Source organism: Hypanus sabinus, chromosome 15 (genome assembly GCF_030144855.1).
Source record: "Hypanus sabinus isolate sHypSab1 chromosome 15, sHypSab1.hap1, whole genome shotgun sequence".
Lineage (NCBI taxonomy): Eukaryota > Metazoa > Chordata > Chondrichthyes > Myliobatiformes > Dasyatidae > Hypanus > Hypanus sabinus.
The window spans coordinates 32,940,614-32,962,686 of NC_082720.1; the positions used below are offsets into that span (position 1 = coordinate 32,940,614).

The 22,073-nt window shown below is 40.8% G+C and overlaps 1 protein-coding gene across 3 annotated transcripts in view; it reads right to left on the reverse strand.

Annotated features, from left to right (window-relative positions):
- Window positions 1–22,073, reverse strand: part of ablim3 (actin binding LIM protein family, member 3) — a 305,340-nt gene that overhangs the window by 106,522 nt on the left and 176,745 nt on the right. For all 3 annotated transcript variants that reach the window (XM_059990185.1, XM_059990183.1, XM_059990184.1), the window contains exons 5-6: window positions 12,806–12,932; window positions 6,134–6,227 (exon numbers count right to left, since the gene is read on the reverse strand). In XM_059990185.1, coding sequence (XP_059846168.1) covers window positions 6,134–6,227; window positions 12,806–12,932 — 221 coding nt within the window. The remainder of the gene's footprint in view (window positions 1–6,133; window positions 6,228–12,805; window positions 12,933–22,073) is intronic.

Genomic DNA, 22,073 nt, shown 5'->3' on the forward strand with positions numbered 1-22,073 from the left:
GTCCCTCTTTCTCCACTATAGCATACATCAATCTCAGCAAAAAGATTCTTCTTGATGATTTAACATCATGTGCTCTCTGCAGTAAAATTTATAATGGACAGACATTGCAATGAAACTCAACCTGAAAGTTTGAAGTCCTTTCAGAATCCCGTTCAATTCTCTGTTGACTTTATGGAACTGGAACTTGTGCACATGCATGACTGGCATGTCACCAAACACCAGTCATTCCGTTCAAGATGTGCCTGCCCACGATGTACAGCACACATGCAGAAAGGAGAATCGGGGCCAGTTGAGTACAAAATTTTTGCAACCCTGATGTTTGTGTGTGAAGGTCAATATGTAGACTGTGCTCTGCAAACACCACCTGTTTATTCAGAATACTAGATTGATATATGTAAAGTATCTTGGAGTTGTATACCACAAAAACAGGCTTTTTCATTACCAATATCCACAAGAACATTCTATTACTTATCTATACTTAATTGTATTTGTTAGCATTTGGTCCAATAGACTTCCATGCTTGGCAATTCATCCAGAATTTACTTAAATATGACAATACCTGTCTCCATCCCTTACTCAGGCAATGCTTTCCATCTTCTGGGTAAAATGAATCTCCAGATCTCCTACACACTAAACCTTTGTCCTCTTGTTTCTGACTCTTCTACTATGAGGAAAATTCTCTATTACTTTTGCTTAGCCCCGAAAAGTACTGTATACTTTAATTAGGAAGAACAAACTCAGCCTCTCCAGTCTACTCTCATAATGTTCCATCCCAACCAACATCTCCTCAGCACCCTCTCCCAACATAACAACTGTACAGCGTACAGTACCCCACTGGTAGCCTAACCACTGTTTTCTAAAACTGTATGGCTGGCTCCAGGTTGGAAGTTATTTCAGTTCTTTTTTGATTCTTTCCTTCTGTTCAATTCAATAGGTTATTTCCGCAATAAGTAACAAACAAAGAGCAAATCTTATATTGCTTACCTGCAACTGAAAGCTGGCCTGATCTAAAGCCTTTGGCACGCCCACGTAGTTATACTTAGAAAGGAGATGTTTAGGAGGGAAATGCAGGAGTCGCAGGTAACACCACCATTTTACTTGGGCTATTAATTTTAATGAAGAAAATGGCATTTTTAAATCACTGTGTTACCAACCTAAGTAAGAAAATGGAGAAGCTTTCTTCTGACTGAATCTGCTAATGAAGCTGTCAATTGATTTCATTATTCCAGCATCATGACCAGATCTTATCTCCCATGATACTTACAATACTGCCAAAACAGAGCAACCACAAGAAATACCAGCAAATTATTTCTGGACTCCATTCAATATACAGGTACAAGATCCACTGCAAAGTAAATTTTGATTAAAAAGTACATTTGAATATATATTGTAATCTCAAGCCATCAATCAAAATCTGCTCTCACAGTGTAAAGAGCTTCATGTCTGGAAGTGAATCTGGACTTTGTTACACTTGATTTCTCGCACATACTTCACTGTGTACAGTAATAAAAACAATAGATATGATGCCCAAATAAAACATGTCTCTTGGATCCAGTTAAAACTTATTTTCTCTTATGCTCCTTGTGGGTAAAGTTTGAATAGAAATAATCTTTCAGAAGCTAACTCTATTAAAATCTAATTGCACAAAACCTACATTTAACTGCACAACTGTTTGATATTTCAACTTTATATTATTGGTAGCACAACACCATTGTGTATGTAAGTTACCATAGAAAAATGAATTTCTGTCAAAATGTTTCAGGCAGTGATCCAGTTGTTATGCTAAACAGTTGTCAAACTAGTCCTTAAGATAAGGAAAATCAAGCTCGCACCTTCAGTTTGCATTCCTCTCCACCTTAAAGATATAGCATATTACAAAGTAGTAAAGAATCAATTTGACTTCACTTTCCGAAAACAGCTTAATTTGTTTCAGGCAATAATAAAAATATTCCCATAGATATTTTCTTGGCACAGGTCTTCAATGAAATTGTTTAATTTCTTTACGTTTCCATGATTTTTTCACAAGTAAAATTGCTGCAAGACTTAGGAAGGTTATGGTAGAGTTTTATGCAACAATAATTAGGCTGCAATTGGAATGCAATTGGAAGCCTAACTCAGTCAGTGCAGAGGAGATTCATCAAGATGTTGCCTGGGATGGAGTACTTAATTCCTGAAAGGATACTAGAGAGGCTGGATCTATTTTCCTCGGAGCGGGATATGTTGCATGTTACAAAATTAACCTCAAAGAAAATCCCTTCTACTAACTATCTGTAGCAAAATCAAAAATAGATTTTTTCCTGTGGGCATTTTTGATTGTCGCTTAGTGTTCTTTCCCGTATTTGTGTCTAAAGGTTTGCACTAAGTAATTGCAGTATCTCCCAATCTACAAAAAAAGATCGTGAAAAACTTTGTGCTATATTTCTGAAGAAGTTCATTTAGAAAATGAGTACAACTACAACCAAGAACATTATAGGTGAGTGGTTTAAGATAAAGATTTTACCAGCCATTATTTCACATAGAATGTATAAAATGAATAGATGAATACAATTCCTGTTTTAAAGTATCTTATATTTTGCTTTTACATGATAGATACATTTAATACACATGTCCTTACTACTATTACATTAAAAGCTAAAGTGTGCTTTGGTTGTTCAAGTTATGGAAAGTTTGTATGTAATATGCTGAAAGTTGAGTTAGTGAGGTACAGTATACATATCTTACTGTCACTATCCTTGAAGTGCTTAACGTTGTAAACCAGTTTGTTCACTTGTGGATTTATTGGCCAAACTGAAATGATCTGATTGATGTTGTTACATCAGAACAATATAGTAATTTGCATCTGCTCTGTATGGGCCTTTTGGCGTTTGGGCGGTTTTGATGGGATCCCGTATCATTCTTCTGGGTTCTAGCAGACCCAGAGCTGTCTGGCATTACTTGTACGATGGCCGGAATCATTTCCGGAATCAGTCTTGTGAACCTCCTCTGAACCCTCCCCAATACCAGTACATCTTTTCTTAGATAAGAATCTCAGAACTGTTCACAATACTCAAGAAGGTGAGGCATCACCAGTGCCTTATAAAGCCTCAGCATCACATCCCTGCTCTTATATTCTAGACCTCTTGAAATGAACGCTAACGTTGCATTTGCCTTCCTCACCACCGATTCTGCCTGCAAGTTAACACTTAGGGTGTTCTGCAGAAGAACTCCCAAGTCCCTTTGCATCTCAGATTTTTGGATTTTTTTGCCCATTTAGAAAATAGTCTGCTCATTTATTTCTACAACCAAAGTGCACGACCGTAAATTTTCCAACATTGTATTTCATTTGCTACTCTCTTGCCCATTCTCCCAATCTGTCTAATTCCTGTGCAGCCCACCTGCTTCCTCAACACTACCTGTCCCTCCACCAATCTTTGTATCATCCACATACTTGGCAACAAAGCCATCTATTCCATCAACTGAATCATTGATATACAGCATAAAAAGAAGTCGTCTCAACACGGACCCCTGTGGAACATCACTACTTACTGGCAGCCAACCAGAAAAGGATCCTTTTATTCCCACTAATGGCCCCCTAACAATCAACCAATGCTCTAACCATGCCAGTAACCTTCCTGTAATACCATGGGCTGTTAACTTGGGAAGCAGCCTCATGTGTGGCACCTTGTCAAAGATTTATTGAAAGTCCTAATATACAACATCCACTGCATCCCCTTTATCCATCCTATGTGTAATCTCTTCAAAGAATTCCAACAGGTTCATCAGGTGAGATTTGCTCTTCAGGAAACCATGCTGACTTTGTCTTATCTTGTCCTGTGTCACCAAGTACTCCATAACCTCATCCTTACCAATTGACTCCAACATCTTTCCAACCACTGAGGTCAGACTAATTGGTCAATAATTTCCTTTCTACTGCTTTTCTCCTTTCTTAAAGAGTGGAGTGACATTTGCAATTTTCCAGTCCTCTGGCTTTTTCACTCCTTTTCACTCCTAATGATTCTTTTAGGAGTCTTCGTAAGTTTTTAAAAGCTACTCAATCCTTTGTCTTCCCACTAATTTTTGCTTTGTTGTTTGCCCTCTTTTTCACTTTTACACTTGCACTGACTTCCCTTGTCAGCCACGATTGTACTATTTTACCATCTGAGTATTTACTGTATGTCAGTGGTAAGTTCTTTACACAGAGAGGAGTGTGTGTGTGGAACACACTGCCAGGGGTGCTGGTAGAGGCAGGAGTAAATTCATTAAGTGCAATTAAGATGCTCTCAGATAGGCACATGGTTCCTTAAAGTTGCCATAGCCCAGGGTGGGAGCTGTGGATAGTAGTGGGGATCAGGTCCCACTACCCATTAAATGCTTCCAACTGTGTGTCTCAAATAGTCTCTGACAACCAAGTTCAGCTCCTGCCTTCACATGTCACTCCAGGCAAATGGTGTTCTTCATCCATATGGCAGCTTATCTCAGCAAAGGAAGACTCAGATCTGAAACCTTTGGCTGTTGTCATTCATGGAGAAGACTCTAGGAGTAAACCCCAAGGAAAAATCTGAAAATGGTGTCCCTAAGGCAGTCCTTGGTTGAGTTCAATGCTGACTGGTAACTCCTGAAACACCACTGGTGCTAAACTGCATTGGTCTCTGTTGTTCATTTGGATTCATCAGCTGTGTGGAGAGGGGGAGCTGGCTCCATGGGCAACAGCTTGCTCTTCATATCGTACTGCCCTGGTTTGTATATTGGTTCACATTCTGAATTCAACAGCTTGGATGCAACATCCATGTCCGACCCTGACTAGCCGAAGCCAAGAAGATAGGCGTAAGGATGATAAAAATGAAGAGCTATATAGGAGGGAAGGGTTAATCTTAGAGTGGGTTATAAGATCGATACAACGTTGTGGGCATAAGGGCCTTTAAGTGCTGTAATGTTCAGAATCAGATTCAAGTATATTAAATCTCACAAAATATCATGAACTGTTTTATAGCAGCAGCTTAGTGCAATACATAAATATACTTGTACTCTAAATTATAAGAAAATAAGTAGTGCAAACAGAGAGTAAAAAATTGTTCATTTTCTATTCAGAAATCTGATGTTGGAAGGGAAGAAACTGTTACCAAAACATTTAGTGTGTGACTTCAGGCTCCTGTACCTCCTTTCTGATGGCAGCTGTGAGAAGAGAGCAGGCCTGGGTGTTTCATGCTCTGTGTTCTAATTCAGTGAAGAGCCGTGGCTCTGAGAGAAGGAAGGGATGGAATCCTGCTCATCTACAAGTTTTGAATTAATTGGTTTGTCAAAATCTTTCTGGGGTGGTAAGGCCATTTACGTCACCAAGTGAGGATGGTGCAAAGAAGCATTAGTGCCGATGTAACAGAGCAGCGAAGGGTTCTCTTTGTCTGAAAAGTGGGCACAGAGTGGCAGTGCAAGACCCTGGGTAGTGAGCCAGCATACCATAACCTTGTGGGATCTCTGTGCAAGCTGACAATGAACTTGTCCAGCATGTAGGTGGAAGACTGCATTTTAAGTAGTTTGGTGGCAGCAACAGGAAATGCATTGATTTGAAACTGCAGGAGATCGTATTGACCAGTATATCAATATGTACACCAATACGGCTGCTGACTGCTCGAGATTTAGCAAAGTGCCTTCAGCAAGAAACATGCTGAATATGAAGGCTCGGAAAAGCCTGTGTCAGATGGCACTTGCAGTTTCTCATTAGGAATTATGAGAATCTGCCAATCTTTGTGACTGGCTGTGCAGATTGATCGATCCTGTTAGGGAAAGATCTAGCTCAAAGAATTACAGGTAGACTAGAGGAATTTAGTCAGTGTGAGTACTTTGTTAATGCAACTGGATAAGGCTCCAGAGCTGTAAGCATAGATACTTGAAAACCTGTTTACTGGTGTTTGGAGAAAACAAAATGCACAAACACTGAAAAATGGAGGGCTATGTTGGAGGGAAGGGTTAGATTCATGTTAAATTATATTAAAAGGTTGGCAGTTCATTATGGGCCAATGGGCCTGCACTGTGCTATAGTGTTCTATGTTCTCCAATTACGGAAATGAACCCTGGAGACCTGAATAGAAATCTAACAGCAACATAATTTTCATCTTGTCCATTAAAAAGCTGTCTATTCTTGTTATAGAAAACTTACCTCCAGTACTCTTCCACTGATATATCTATCACAACTCTCACACTTGATGCCAAAACGAGAATGGTAATCTGTTTCACAATAAGGAACACCATCCCTTAGAAAGAGAAAGAAAATCAATAGTGAGCCATTTAAACTGAGCTAATGATCATACATTTTTCAGCCCTTATAATTTTCATCAAAAGTACGAGGTACTGAAGCTCCATTTCAAATTATTAGAATTTATAGAATTATTAAGTGATTTCATGACCCTATATATTTGGTTCTACAGTTAGAAAATCAGCATTAAAAATTGAAATGTGTTACCATTTTCAAAATTGTGACAGATTAAGCAGTTCCTGCGCTCCTGTTGCAATAAGAAAATAGACCTGTTCACAAGTAAATTTGCTGCACGATTTAGAGAGGTTATGGTTGAGTTTATAAAACATTAGTAAGGCTACAAATGGAATACAGAGTGTAGTTCAGATCTTCATCTTTGCACACAATTGTACTGGAGAGGATGCAGAGGAGATTCACCAAAGGACTGAGATGCCTGGGACAATGTTTCATTTATGACAGGACACTAGAGAGGCCGGATTTATTTTCCTTGGAGTGGAGGAGACTAAACCTTGTTACGTTTCACAAAATTAATCTCAGAGAAAATTTGTTCTGGTTATTATCTGTAGCAAAATTGAAAACAGTTTTTTTTTCTGTAGCCATTATTGATTTCACTTATTGTTGCTTGCACTGCTCTTTCCTGTTTTGTAACTTTAACTTTACCAATAATGCATGAAGTAAAATGGCTGGCTGGTGAATAATAAAACATTCCTAAAATCCAACATTTGCTTTCCTTCATGTCAAGAAGTCGTGAGGGCTTCTGCTTGTTTTTTTTTTATGCTAGTAAGATTCAGGGTTGGACTTCAAATGTCAGAAACTTTCTGCATCTTTGCAGAGGGCTTTTAGGTGAATCAGAGCTGGGCAGAGGGAAAAAGCAACTCAATAAAGTATTACATATATCCCCATCTCCCTAATATTTTTCAAGTTTGATTTTATTACTGAGTAACCATGTTTGAGTAGATATTTATTAAAGACTTAAATGAGGGAACATGCCATGTTCTCTGTCGTTTTTACTGTTGGGTTGTTCTGTAAGGTGTAAGGAGAACTCTCTAGTATCCAATAGGGAAGTTGCATCTAATAGAGATAACCTTACATTTCTGACAAATTATTGATAGTTGAAGATTCTTCTTAAAAAATTTTAAGATTAAAAAATAAATTCTTGCAAGCTCCCAGTTTTATCGGGGTAAAAATCACCAAATCAGTAAATTATGACTAAAGCCTTTCCTACTGAGACAGGAACACCTATTATGGACCCACAACAAGTTAGTACTCCCGAACTAGCAGCACCATTTGTAGCTTACTGACATAGTGACAGAATATAAACATGGGCAATTATCTGACATGCTAGAGCCCCTTGTGAAGAATGTGTACTATTGGGGAAGTAAAAGTCCACAATATAGACAAGAGATAGTAAGTGCAATCAAAGAGATTACAGGAGACACAAGAAACTGAAAATGCTGGAATCTGGAACAAAGAACACCCTGCTGGATAAATGTAGCAGCCCAGACAGCATCTGTGAAAGGATGATAGGCAGATGAAGAATGGACAGTGGAAATAGCAACAGAGACTGGGAGGTGATAGGTGGCTGCAAATGATGGAATCTGAGAGAAAAACAAGATGGAACATGGAACCGGTAAAGGGAGGAGAACAGATAGGAATGGGGAGCTGGGGTTGGGAGGGAATGTGGGTGGTGAAGAGACACAGTAGCAAAGGAATTTTGTTGGTCAAACATATTGGAGTTTTTTTTTGTGGGAATGAGGTATATAAGGAGATACCAGAGGGTGTATTGGATTTCCAGAATCCAATTTGGATTTGAATGGATTTGAATCATATTTGGATTTCCAGAAACTAGGTAATTAGGTAGCAGGTAATTAGGTAATTAGGTAGCAGGCGCAAGATTGTTATACATAATTAAACCTCATGACATTAGGAAAAGTAAATTAAGTTGACTAAAATTAAGGATCATTAACATGAAGAATATTCATGTAAATGGATCATATTCAAGATGGCAGTCTGATGAAATGCCAGATTGGTCATCTAATTACAACCCTTTTTATAGTGTAGGTAAGAGACTGAATGTAAAGGATGCAAGTTTGCTTCCATTCAAAATCAAGGTGGGTAAATGAGACGTGGGAGAGCATTTTCTGTCATTGTGCTGAATTCTCCTCCCAACTCAATCTCTGTGCAGATCACTCTCATGGAGTCTACAACTCTTGTTCTCAGAATTATTTTTTTTATTATTATTTGCACCATTTGCCTTCTTTTGCACAGTAATTGCTTGTCAGTCTTTATTTATGCATAGCTTATCAGCCAGTACACCTCCACCACCATCCTCCTCCTTCTGGTTGATGCACCATCAATAACTCACACTGAGACGTAGGCGAGATATCGGCTTTTATTGACTGGAAGAAGGAACCAGGAGTGAGTGTCTATCATACAAGGTCCTGGAGACTGAGGCCGATCTTCAGGCCGCAGGTCTCCTTTATACAGGGGCCTGTGGGAGGAGCCACAGGAGCAGTCAGCAGGGGCGTGTCCCGACAGGCACATAGTTCACCACACTGGTATAGCTGGTCCTCACACTTAACAATTTCTCCTTCATGTCCTCCCACTTTCTCAATGCTCAAGGGGTAATCATGGGCACCCGCATGGGCCCCATCTATGCCTGCCTTTTGCTAGCTACACAGAACTGTCCATGTTCTAAGCCTTCCTTGGTAATGCCCCCAACTCTTCCTGTGCTCATTAATGACTTGTAGGGCTTCTTCATGCACACCAGCTGAGCTCGTCAATTTCATCAACTTTGCCTCCAACTTCCAGCATGTTGTTGGTCCATTTCTGACAATTCTCTCCTCTTTTCCAATCTCTCTGTCTTCATCTCCGGAGACACACTGCCTACTGATATTTTTTATAAACCTACCTATTCCCACCGATATCTTGACTATACCTCTTCCCACCCTGTCTCCTGTAAAAATGTTGTTCCCTTTTCTTAATTTGTTTGTCTCTGCCGCATTTGTTCCCTTTCAAGACATCAGGGATGTCCTCCTTCTTCAAAGATTGGGGTTTCCCTTCCTCCATCATAAATGCTGCTCTCACCTGTATCTTCTCCATTTTCCAGACCTCTGGGCTCACCCCATCTTCCTGTCGCCTTAACAGGGATAAGATTCCTCTTGAACTCATCTGCCACATTATGAGCCTCCACACCCAACACATCAGCCTCTGCAACTTCTACCATCTTCAATGGAATCCTACAATTAAACACATCTTTATCTACATCCCCAGTCTCTGCTTTCTGCAGGAATTGCTCCCACCCTGACTCTCTTGTCTATTCATTCCTCCCCAGTAATCTTTCACGCGGCACCTGCCATTCATATCCTTCCTTAACTCTATTTTAGGGCCCCAAAGAGTCCTTCCAGGTGAGGCAATACTTCACCTGTGAATCTGATGGGGTTGTTTATTGTTTCCAGTAATCCCATAGGGTCTCCTCTACTTTGGTGAGACCCATTGTGAATTGGAGGAACACTTTGTCCAACACCTCTGCTCCATCCACCAAAAGCGGAATTTCCCAGTGGCTAACCATTTTATTTCCTTTTGCCATTCTTGTTCTTGGCCTCCTCTTTCGTCATGATGAAGCCACTCTTAGCGTGAAGCAGCAATAGCTCACATTTCATCTAGGTAGTTTCTAACCTGATGACATGAACATCAATTTCTCATTCCTGCAATTTTTTCACTCCTCCCTTCCCTCTTTTACTGTTCCCCACTCTCACCTCTTACCTCTTCTCCCACCTGCCTATCATCAACTCCCAATACCCCTTTCTCTCATGGTTCACTCTCCTTTCTGACCAGATTCCCTCTTCTCCAGCCCTTTTACCTTTCCCAATCACTTGGCTTCACCTATCACCTTCCAGCTAGTCTTCCCTCCTCTCCCCTCCACCACTTTTTTATTCTGGCATCTTCCCCCTTCCTTTTCAGTGCTGAAGAAGGGTCTTGGCCCAAAACATCGACAGTGTATTCATTTCCATAGATGCTGCCTGACCTGCTGAGTTTCTCCAGCATTTTGTGTGTGTTGCTATGGATTATCATAAATTCTATTGTATTTCTTTATTTTCCTGTAATTGCCTGCAAGCAAAAATAACCTCCAGGTAGTAAAAGGTGACATATACATACCTTGACAAAACATTTACTTTGACGTTTTGAAGATTGCTGTCAAACAGGACTACATTATCACCTCAATACTCCACTCAATTTTTATCACTGCAGTGCTACACCCTACCTCCTCCCCTCAGCTCTGTTGGAGTGAAGCTAATCGGAATGTCAATAGGAAAAGCTGTTCAACTCTGGAACCACGGTCACCCCAACTACAGTTAGTGAACTGCCGTATATAGCAGAATGAACTTTACACTTAACATCTGCAAAACAAAGGTTTCAACTTACTTGCTCCATGGAGCTGTTGATGGTTCCATATACAAGTTGCATTAGTTCATGTTGGTGGTAAGTGCACTGTGTCAAGCTAAGAAATCAAGTTTTAGGACTTATGATGGGGAGAAATTTAATCGTTCAGCAGCCTGTGAAATTTAGAAATTGTTAACCCCACGAGGCTGTATCAGTAGCTGGTCATAATGCACACGGATTTTGAAAGATCTTGAGTACCGTGAGGCAGGAAGGTAAGGTAGGAAAGTGGGGCTGATGTAGAACTTTGGCTATATTCTTACTGAGTATTGTGGCAGGTTTAAGGATCTGTAACTACCATCACTGCTCCTAAGAGTGCAGGTGTGCTCAGAAGATCTCACAACAAAGTTTACTTTTTATGAGCCACCATCACTGAAGCAGAATCATTGGCTGTGTATCATCTCCCTCTTTGTAGGACCTCATGTGTATACTGGCTGTTGAATTTCCCTTATCACCAATGTAAGAAGCATTTAGATGTGATCTCACAGTTTGGGATATTACTTATCACTTCATCAGAGAATTCTACCTAATATAATGAAGTGAATAAAAAGGACAGCTAATTTCTAAATAATGCTAAGACTGGTACAGAAAGCACTAAGGAATAGCAGAACACGAGGAAATCTGCAGCTGCTGGAAATTGAAGCAACACACACAAAATGCTGGTGGGACGTGGCAGGCCAGGTAGCATCTGTCGGAAGAAGCACTGTTGATGTTTCGGGCCGAGACCCTTCATCAGGACTAACTGAAAGGAAAGATAGTGAGATATTTGAAAGTGGGGGGGGGGGGAAGGGGGAAGGGGGAAATGTGAAATGATAGGAGAAGACCGGAGGGGGTGGGGTGAAGCTAAGAGCTGGAAAGGTGATTGGCAAAAGGGATACAGAGCTGGAGAAGGGAAAGGATCATGGAACCGGAGGCCTAGGGAGAAAGAAAGGGGGGGGGGGAGCACCAGAGGGAGATGGAGACCAGGCAGAGTGATGGGCAGAGAGAGAAAAAAAGGGGAGGGGGAAAAATAAATAAATCATGGATGGCCTAAGGGGAGGAGGTGCATTAACAGAAGTTTGAGAAGTCAATGTTCATGCCATCAGGTTGGAGGCTACCCAGCCGATATATAAGATGTTGTTCCTCCAACCTGAGTGTGGCTTCATCTTGACAGTAGAGGAGGCCATGGATAGACATATCAGAATGGGAATGGGATGTGGAACTAAATTGTGTGGCCACTGGGAGATCCTGCTTTCTCTGGTGGACAGAGAAACTTCCGTTAATGCCCCTCATCCCCTTCTTAGCCCATCCCTGACTTAATTTTTTTCCCCTCCCCTTTTTTTCTCTCTCTGCCCATCACTCTGCCTGTTCTCCATCTCACTCTGGTGCTCCCCTCCCCCTTTCTTTCTCTCTAGGCCTCTGGTCCCATGATCCTTTCCCTTCTCCAGCTCTGTATCCCTTTCGCCAATCACCTTTCCAGCTCTCAGCTTCACCCCACCCCCTCTGGTCTTTTCCTATCATTTCGCATTTCCCCCTCCCCCTCTTACTTTCAAATCTCTTAGTATCTTTCCTTTCAGTTAGTCCTGACGAAGGGTCTCGGCCCGAAACGTCGACAGTCCTTCTTCCTATAGATGCTGCAAGGAATGGCAGAACATAGTTCCATATTCTCAGTCTCCCATATACAGTATCCATCACTTTGAAATAGTACTGTCAACGTTTTCCACAAGGAGAGTGCAAATTCTGAGATGTTTGGATGTTTTAGTCCTAAGAATAGGTGAGTTAATTTTTAAAAAACTCAACCCCCAAACTTTTATGTACATATCATCAATATTCCTTTGATTTTGGACTATGGTTTCTATGCTGAGATTACAGAGCAAATTGAAAAACAGTCTTTTGTATATACTTGCACATGGACGAGATATTGCAGGAAAGTGACTTTTTATGAACTGATTGTGAGTCAGAAAATTCAAGTGGGGAGGAAGAAATCCAAAGAAATACTGCCTTTCTCCTAATAATCTAACGGTAAATTGAAGTTTGGCCATTAAGTAAATTAATTATAGAGTAGAAATCAGCTCATCTGATTTAGATGGATGCATTTAGTTAGATAGAGAGTATGGATTACTCTTTCCAACATATACCCTGAAGAATCATACATACTTGCTGATATATTCTCCTGTCAAGACAACGCCACAGGACTGACATTTGAAGCAGCTCACATGCCACTGCTTCTCTAGGGCCAGCAGAGACTGTCCGTGTCTGATCTCATCCCCACAGCCAGCACACTCTGGAAAAAAAACAGTAGGAAGTTGCTTATTGTAAAATTCTATGACAATACAGTATATCAAAGTGCAATGATTTTAATTAAAGATGTAACTTTCCATCAAATATTGTGCTTCACAAATAATCCTGAGCCATGACAAGTAAGTTACTATGAGCATCTTTTTTTCTTGCTTTACGATGTTGCTTGATGGTGTTACATACCCCGTAACTGGGTGTCTAACCAGCAGAGAAAGAAGAATTCGTTGGAGTCTGGTGGTACTATACTAAAGGTGTTTATTAGTAAAAATAAGCAAAACCATATCAATAATGCAAATATACATATAAAACAAGTTAGCAGTAATAAACCTAAAAGTGTAGGAATAATAATAATCAATAATAAACAAGCTCTATTGATGTCTAGGGGTAAATAAATTGTCATAGAAAAGTATAAAGTTCAGTTCAGTTCATGAGTGCTGATGTAGATATAGTTGTTGTATTGCAATCGTTGGAGGGAGAGAGAGAGCGAGCGAGATGTAACAGCTACAGTCAGACAAACCTTCCTTTGCTTTCGTAATCCGTCGTATCGGTGTGGTCATTCAGTTATGACCTCTCCGTCCTTCTGCTAGACCGTTCTCCTGTGGTGGACTCGTCACTCTGGCATGAGTGGACACACACACACACACACAAGTCCCCACTGGCCTTGCGTTAACACTGATAGCCTTAATGACCGACCTCCTGGTTCAGTCACCGAAGCCCCCACCTTTCTTGTGGGTTCCAACACTCAATCAGTGTCCACTGGCGTGTCTGGAGGGTGTCTCTCCAGACCTCTCTCTTATCCCTACTCATGGGGACTCAGCTATCCATTACTCCTGAATGACTGTGTCCATCAAATAAGGCCACTTCTTCAGTCCACTGAGGAATGTTTATGAGCAAACTATTGTCCTTGCAGCGATACAGTAAACAATTCAAAAAGGAGTCACAATACGGTTAATCAGCAATTTCCCCCTCTCTCTTATCTGTCGCCGATGTTCTTACTTGTTTTACCATCTCTCTTTCTCATGGTCAGCATAGTAACAGTAACAGTTCGTGTTTCTCAGGAGGGGAATAGTTAACTCTGTACCCCATTGTCCATCAGGTCTATTTATCACTTGTAACAATGGCATTTCCCTTAAAAGCTGATTAAACTAATTTCTGAACTTTTCTAATTCAATATTTTTCTTGGGAATTCTGTTATCAGGCACATGTTGCAGACCTCAGGTACATTTTAATCCACTCACCATTGACAACATCTATTTTCTAGCTTAGACTGAGAAATTGTGGATGATTTGATAATGGTAATGAAGCGGGAGCACAACTTTACATTTCAACAGACTCCCTTTGAATATATAGCATGCAGAGTCAGACACTTCTTCACTTCACTGAACGATTCTATCACAGCATCTTTTGCTTTCATTCGCTCACTGAGATAAGCTGATTATTTAAACTAATGAAGTGTATTTTACATAAATAACTTAAAAAAGAATCTGCTACTTTTATTTACTATATATCTACCACTAAACAGGTTGGCAGCTTCTTACCAGAGTGAGGTGATGGGCATCAACAGAGAATTGTTGGTGAAATGACAGTTTTAAAAAACATACCAATGAAAATTATATATGCAATTATCTATTACAACTCTCCTTTAAAATGATATAGACTTCGTGTCCATATCTTGACAGTAAGTGTTTGAAAGTTAACATAGGTAGTTAATAACAGAAAAGATTGTATGTGAGTGAATGAATGAATGAATAAATTATCTTTATTGTCATTATACATGACAATAGACAATAGACAGTAGGTTCAGGAGTAGGCCATTCGGCCCTTCTAGCCAGCACCGCCATTCACTGTGATCATGGCTGATCATACACAATCAGTACGCCGTTCCTGCCCTCTCCCCATATCCCTTGACCCCACTATCTATAAGAGCTCTATTTAATTCTCTCTTGAAAGCATCCAGAGACTTAGCCTCCACTGCCTCCTGGGGCAGAGCATTCCACATATCCACCACTCTCTGGGTGAAAAAGTTTTTCCGCATCTCTATTCTAAATGGCCTACCTCTTATTCTTAAACTGTGGCCTCTAGTTCTGGACTCACCCATCCGCAGGAACATGCTTCCTGCCTCCAGCGTGTCCAATCCCTTAATAATCTTATATGTTTCAATCAGATCCCCTCTCATTTTTCTACATAGATACAATGAAACTCTGTTTGGCTTCCTCTCAGGCAATTAAATAAAGCAGTAGATAAAAACAAGACAGTAATAGAAAAACAGTATTAAATAGATAAGTAGCAGAAAATAAGTTACAGCAGCACCAGAATATCACAGTAATGCACAAAGTGCCACTAGTGCAAGTATTTGAGTCCTTGTGTGTTCTCACAGTTTCAGTCATTGTTCTGTGGGAGTGGTGTGATGGAGGCCACAGCTCTGGGGTAGAAGCTGTTCCTCAGTCTACTTGTTCTGGTTTTTAGTGTCCTAAACCTTTTGATGGACAGAAGCGGGTCAAACAGGGAGTGGCCTGGGGGTGTGTGGTGTCTCTGGTTATGCTGATTGCTTTCCTCCTGAGTCTGCTGGAATAGATGGTGTCCAGTCCTGGGAGCTCCATCCTGACAACTCGCTGGGCTGCCTTCACCACATGATGCAGGTCTTCAGTGAGTGAGAGAGAGAGAGAGAGAGAGAGAGAGAGAGAGAGAGAGAGAGAGAGAGAGAGAGAGAGGAGACAGAGAGTGAGTGAGAGAGAGAGGAGAGAGAGAGGGAGGAGGGAGGGAGAGAGCAAGAGAGAGGGAGTTGCAAATAACGTACAACAAAAATTATGTTTCCTCATTGTCTTGATGAGAAGCCACTGCACTTGTTCACAGTATGGTGCAATCATTCTTTTACATTATGACAAACGTTAACTTATTTCAAGTATTAGTCCTTGAACATTTACCTGACTTATACCCCAGCAGGTAAACCTATGTTTATCTATGTTCAGTGCATATCTTGAAAGACCCATAACCCACAAAGGCTGTCACATCTATCTCTATTAAAATAACCACTAAATTATGAAACTACGTGTCCAATAATAGATGCGCAACTGTGAGTGTGTGATCATGCCTGCACATATGTAGGCCTTTTTGCCATGCTGTGCTCCTCCCATTGATTGCTTACACATTGACCACATCAGGACCAATCCCAAAATAAACTTGCAGAATCCACTAGGATGGGTCACTGGGAAGAACAGCAAGCCCCTGAATTTTCTCCAAGCTGCTGCCACGAGTTCACTCCTAGACAGGTGGAAGCAATTGATTTTTTTACACAAAAAAAGGGAGAAGATCTCCTCTTAATCTCTGACATAAAATACTGGAGTGGATTCGGAGGAGCTCCCTGGAATTTTTTGGTTCTTATTGTAGACTGCTGGCAACAACACTAACACAGCCTGAAATTGAGCAGCTTAAACTAAAAATGACTTTGGCAATCCAGGGTGTTTACAGATAATTTTTAAAGATATGGATTTGCTAATGAACTCACACAATCCACTGGAATGTTTATGGATGGGGCGGCAAGGGAGCCTAGTGGTTAGCTCAATGCTTTACAGTACCAGTGACCCAGGTTCAATAGCCCCTGTTGTATGTAAGGAGTTTGTACGTTCTCCCTGTGACTGCGTGGGTTTCGTCTGGGTGTTCCGGCTTCCACCCACAGTTCAAAGATGTACCAGATGGTAGGTTAATTGGTCCTTGTAAATTGTTCCATGATTAGGCTAGGGTTAAATCAGGGGTTACTGGGCAGTATGACTTGAAGGATCAGAAGGGTCTACACTGTGCTATATCCTAATAATAAAAAATAAAATAAAAAGTTTCTGGGATAGAGAGGGTGGAGTGAATTTAAACCTCACGGTCTTGTTGTGCTTAATGATTTTCACAATACTGTTGTCATTTCACTCAATTTGTTTGATCTAGGCTATTCATATTAATTATTAAACTCAAACCTTACACTGTAGGCATAATGCTACTAGGTGGATGGGAAATGCCAGTACTGACCAGGATGTCAATTCATTTTTGATTGTTGTGTGACCATATTAAATTACATCTGGAATACAAGAACTGCGCCCTAAAGTTTAACTTTAATGGACCATGTGCTACACTGAGCTCCCCTCACAATTGTTGAGGAATTTAAATTTAAATATAAAATATGAGAAAATGCTACTATTACCAATGGTAACTAAGAAACTTCTGATTGGTTATAAAAATCTTTTTGGTTTTTGCAGTAAGCAAATCCATCATCCTTATCTGATTTAGTCTTCCTGCCTCCATGACATGGTTGACTTTAGCTAGTGTTATTGCAGAGTCAGCAATGACTGTCCACGTTTGACTTCATCTCCAAGGTTCATTGTGAACTATCATATCATGCACCTTGGAGGTGTTGAATATCCATCAACCGATAGCGTTAGATCATGGATCAGGCAAGGCCTTACTGAATGGTAGAAGCTTCAAAGGGCCAAATGGCCTATTCCTACTTACATGTAATTGAGGGATAAACAAAGGCACAGCACCAACACAGATCACTGAGTCACAATACTTCTGCTGAAGCAGAGGTTTCCGTATTGGGACAGCTCTAAGATTAGGTATGATGGAGTTATTTAGAGGCTTTCATTTTATCACAAAAACAGTTCTCTTCTAATTAGGAAAATTAAGGGTAAGTTCAGGAAACTGCAGTAGATACAATTCACAGCATCATCTCGATCAAGAATGGTGATGTGGTTGACCTGTTCTTTGCCAATCCTGAATGCATACCTAAATCCTGCTGCATTAACATTGTGTTCTGCATATTGCGATTTACTTAATCTTGCATTAAAGAGCATTGAAGCTATCTAGCAAGCTATTACATTGACAAGGAAGGCCTGGGGACTGAAATGGAAATACAGTATAATCATAAATTAAATGCCAAATGTAATAAGGTTGATAAAACATCCCCAATACAATAATAAACTTCGTTCATTTCTCTCCCTTCCCGCTATACGTTAATCCACGGTTACTTTCCAAATAAAGCAGCTGTCCTGCAAGGTGATCCGCTGATGACCTGGGCCAAGCTGGTGGAGAGCTGCTATTGCTCGTGTGGGACCCCTTGAGGAACTTGAAGCTGGTGGAGAGCTGCTATTGCTCGTGTGGGACCCCTTGAGGAACTTGAAGCTGGTGATTTCTGGCTATTTGAGCCGAGGAAGGGCTGACTGTGTGTTTATCAATGCCAAACTGGATTCCACTGTATATTGGCTTAGATGGTGGCAAGGAAGATGATTTGATGTTACCACTGATATGGCAGCAAATATATCCTCTTCTTACACACAGATTTGAAACTCAATCTGTCTTAAGGAACTGCAAACTTTAATTAACATGAGGATACCCATTTTAGGTCAGGTGTGAGAGGTTTCTGAGTCATTGCTGACAATCAATCTTTTTTTATGTGATTTTGTGCACATTACCATATTGTAATGAAGTTAGGGTGTCCAGTTTATCCAAGACTCTTATTCAGCCATTAGAGTTTACTTTCCAGTGTAAATAAATAGATTTTCCAGTGACCCAAAATGAATCGAGAGAGGAGGTTTCACCCAGGTCAGGACGAGAGATTTAAAAGGAGTGTTCACAGGCTTTTGGCTTTTTCCAGCAGTACAGTCAAATCATGATTCATTAGCAAGGGAAAATAAAAATAAGGTAGGGAAAAGAAGAATGGCCATTGTTGGAGTGCACCAGTGTTAGAATGGGGAGGTTTTAGCTCAACAGACTCAGGATAGAACAGGCTTGGGCAAAATAAGTTTCTTCTGCATTCTTCATCAGTGAGAATACTCCAGGGCCTGTGTTGTATTCCTTGTGTGAGACGTGGTTAGCCGACTGGATAACCACATTTCCAGCCGGTGCACCAAGCTGCAGCTCATTGACCTTCGGCTCATACGGGAAACTGAGGAGGAGAGAGAGAGAGATAGGAGCTACAGTGAAGAAGTCACCCTTAAGTTGCAGTTGTCAGTTGTGGGACAGGAAACGGGGAGCCAATGCAGAGTATCCCTGGGGTCGTTCCCCTCAGTAATAAGTTTATCACTACGGGTGAACAGCCTACTGGGGGGAGCTACGGCAAGCAAGTCGCTTGCACTGTGGCTCAGGAGGGGGGGAGAAATCGACTGTAGTTGTAATAAGGTTAGAAGAGTATATACGAGATTCAGTGGACATGATGTTTCGGATCAGGTCCCTGGCATTTTGAAGGGGGAGGGTGAGCAGTCAGAAGTCTTGACAAATATTGGCCCTAATGACATAGGTAGGAAAAGGGTGGAGGTCCTGAAGAGAAAACTTAGGTAGCTACGTAGAAAGATGAAAAGTAGGAGCTCCGGGGTAGTAATCTTTGGATTGCTGTCTGTGCCTTGCGGCAGTGAGTGTAAGAATAGGATGATTTGGAAGATCAAAGTATGGCTGAAGAACTATTGCAGGGCAGGACTTCAAATTTCTGGATCATTGGGATCTTTTCTGGGAAAGATTACACCTGAACCCAATTGGGCCCAATATCCTTGCAGGCAGGCTTGCTTGTGCTGTCGGGGAGGGTTTAAACTAAATTGGCAAGGAGATGGGAACCAGAGTGATAGGGCTGAGAATGGGGCAGGGGTATACAACTAGTTGCAGTGTGCAGTGAGACTATGAGGAAGGACAGGTAGATGATGGGGCAAAATTGGAATTAGTGTGATGGTTTGTAGTGTAGTATGGGGACAATACAGAATTAGAAGTGTTATATTTGAATGCACACTGTATATGAGAAAAGGTAGACAATCTTGTAGTGCAGTTAGACATTAGTGGGTATCATGTTGTGGGCATCACGGAGTCATGGCTGAAAGAAGATGGGAGCTTAATATCCAAGGATACACACTGCATCCATCGAAGTGACAGGCAGGTAGAAAGATGTGGCGGGGTGGCTCTGTTGGTAAAAAATGAAATCAAATCCTTAGAAAGAGGTGACATAGGATCAGAAGATGTAGAATCCTTGTGGGCAGAGATAAGAAACTGCAAGGGTTAAAAGACCCTGATGGTAGTTATATAGAGGCCTCTGAACAATAGCTTGAATGTGGTCTACAAATTACAACTGGGATATAGAAAAGGCATGTCATGATATTCACGGGGTTTTCAATATGCAAGTAGATAGGAAAAGTCAGGTTGGTGCCAGATCCCAAGAGAGAGAATTTGTAGTATACCTCCAAGACTTTTTGGAGCAGCTTGCGATTGAGCCCACTATGGATTGGATGCTGCACAATGAACTGGGTTTGATTAGGGAGCTTAAGGTAAAAGAACCCTTAGGAGACATTAATCATAATATGATAGACCACCTTGCAATATGAGAAGGCCAAGCTAAAGTCAGATGAATCATTATTACAGTGGAGTAAATGGAATTATGGAGCTATGAGAGAGGAGCTGGCCAGAGTTAACTGGAAATGGGCACTAGCATGGTTGGTGACAGAGCAGCGATGGCTGGAGTTTCAGGTAGCAATTTGGAAGGCGTGGATAGACACATCCCAAAGAAGAAGAAGTATTCAAAAGGCAAGATGATGCATCTGTGGTTGACAATGGAAGTCAAAACCAACATAGCATCAAAAGAGAGGGCATACAATGGAGCAAAAATTCATGGGAAGTTATAAGATTGGGAAACATTTAAAAAGCAACAAAATGCAAATAAAAGGCAAGAAGGAGGGAAAAGGCAAAATATGATAGTAAGCTAGCCAATAATACTATAGAGGATAACTAAAGTATTTTCAGTTATACAAAGGGTAAAAGAGAGGTGAGAGAGAATAGTGGACTGCTGGAAAATGATGCTGCAGAGATAGTAATGAGGACATGGAAATGGTGGACGAACTAACTTAGTATTTTGCACCCATCTTCCATTTGTAAGACACTAGCAGTGTGGCAGTTGTTTGAATGTATCAAAGAGCAGAAGTTCAATGCAATTGCTATTACAAGGGAGAAGGTGCTTAGGAAACTGATAGGTTTGAAGGTGGATAAGTCACCTGGATCAGATGGACTACACCACAGGGTTCTGAAAGAGGTGGGTGGGTAGATTGTAGGGGCATTGGTAATGATTCTTCCAGAGTCCCTGGATTCTGGAAGGGTTCCAAAGAAATGGAAAGTGACAAATATCACTCCACTCTTCAAGAAGAAAGTGAGGAAGAGAAAGGAAATTATAGGCCAGTTAGCCTGACCTCAGTGTTTGGGAAGATTTTGAAGTTAATTGTTAAGGATGATGTTTTGGGGTACTTGGAGGCACATAGTAAAATAGGCCAGACATCATGGCTTCCTTAATGGGAAATTTTGTCTGACAAATCTATTGGAATTCCTTGAGGAAATAAGAAGCAGGGCAGACAATGGAGAATTGGTGGATATTGTGCACTTGTTTTTTCAGAAGGCCTTTAACAAGGTGTTGCATATGAGTCTATGTAGTTGAATCTCTTTAATCAACTCTAAACCAATGCTACTATGGAGAGACAGATTTAGAAAATTGGTAACTGTTGCTGTTGTTACAGTCTAACAGTTTTGTGATTGACTAAGGAAACTGGTGTCTATGCCTAGTATATAAGAGGATCGATTGATAAGTTCATGGCCTAAGGTAGAAGGAGTCAATTTTAAAAGATCTAGCGCATTTATTTTTCAAAATAGTCCCCTCCTACATTTACACACAGTCCAGCAGTCGTGGAGCATACGGACCTTGGACCTCCAGAAAGTGTCCACAGGTGGGTGATTGATAAGTTCTAAGGTAGAAGGTAAAAGGAGATGAGTTATACAGCTTTCGTTACATGTACACACAGGTCAACTCTTTGAGTGATTATGCAGAAAGTTTGAAGTTATTAACTCATCTCCTTCTACCTTAGGCCATGAACATATCAATCACCCCTGTTGAGTTAACTTCAAACTTTCTGCATAATCACTCAAAGAGTTGAACTGCATGTGCATGTAACGAGAGTTGTATAACTCATCTCCGTCTACCCCAAGCCATGAACTTATCAATCACCCCTGCCGTGGACACTTTCTGGAAGTCCAAGATCTGTAAGCTCCACGACTGCTGGACTAAGTGTGTGAATGTAGGAGGGGACTATATTGAAAAGTAAATGTGCTAGGTTTACTAAAATTGACT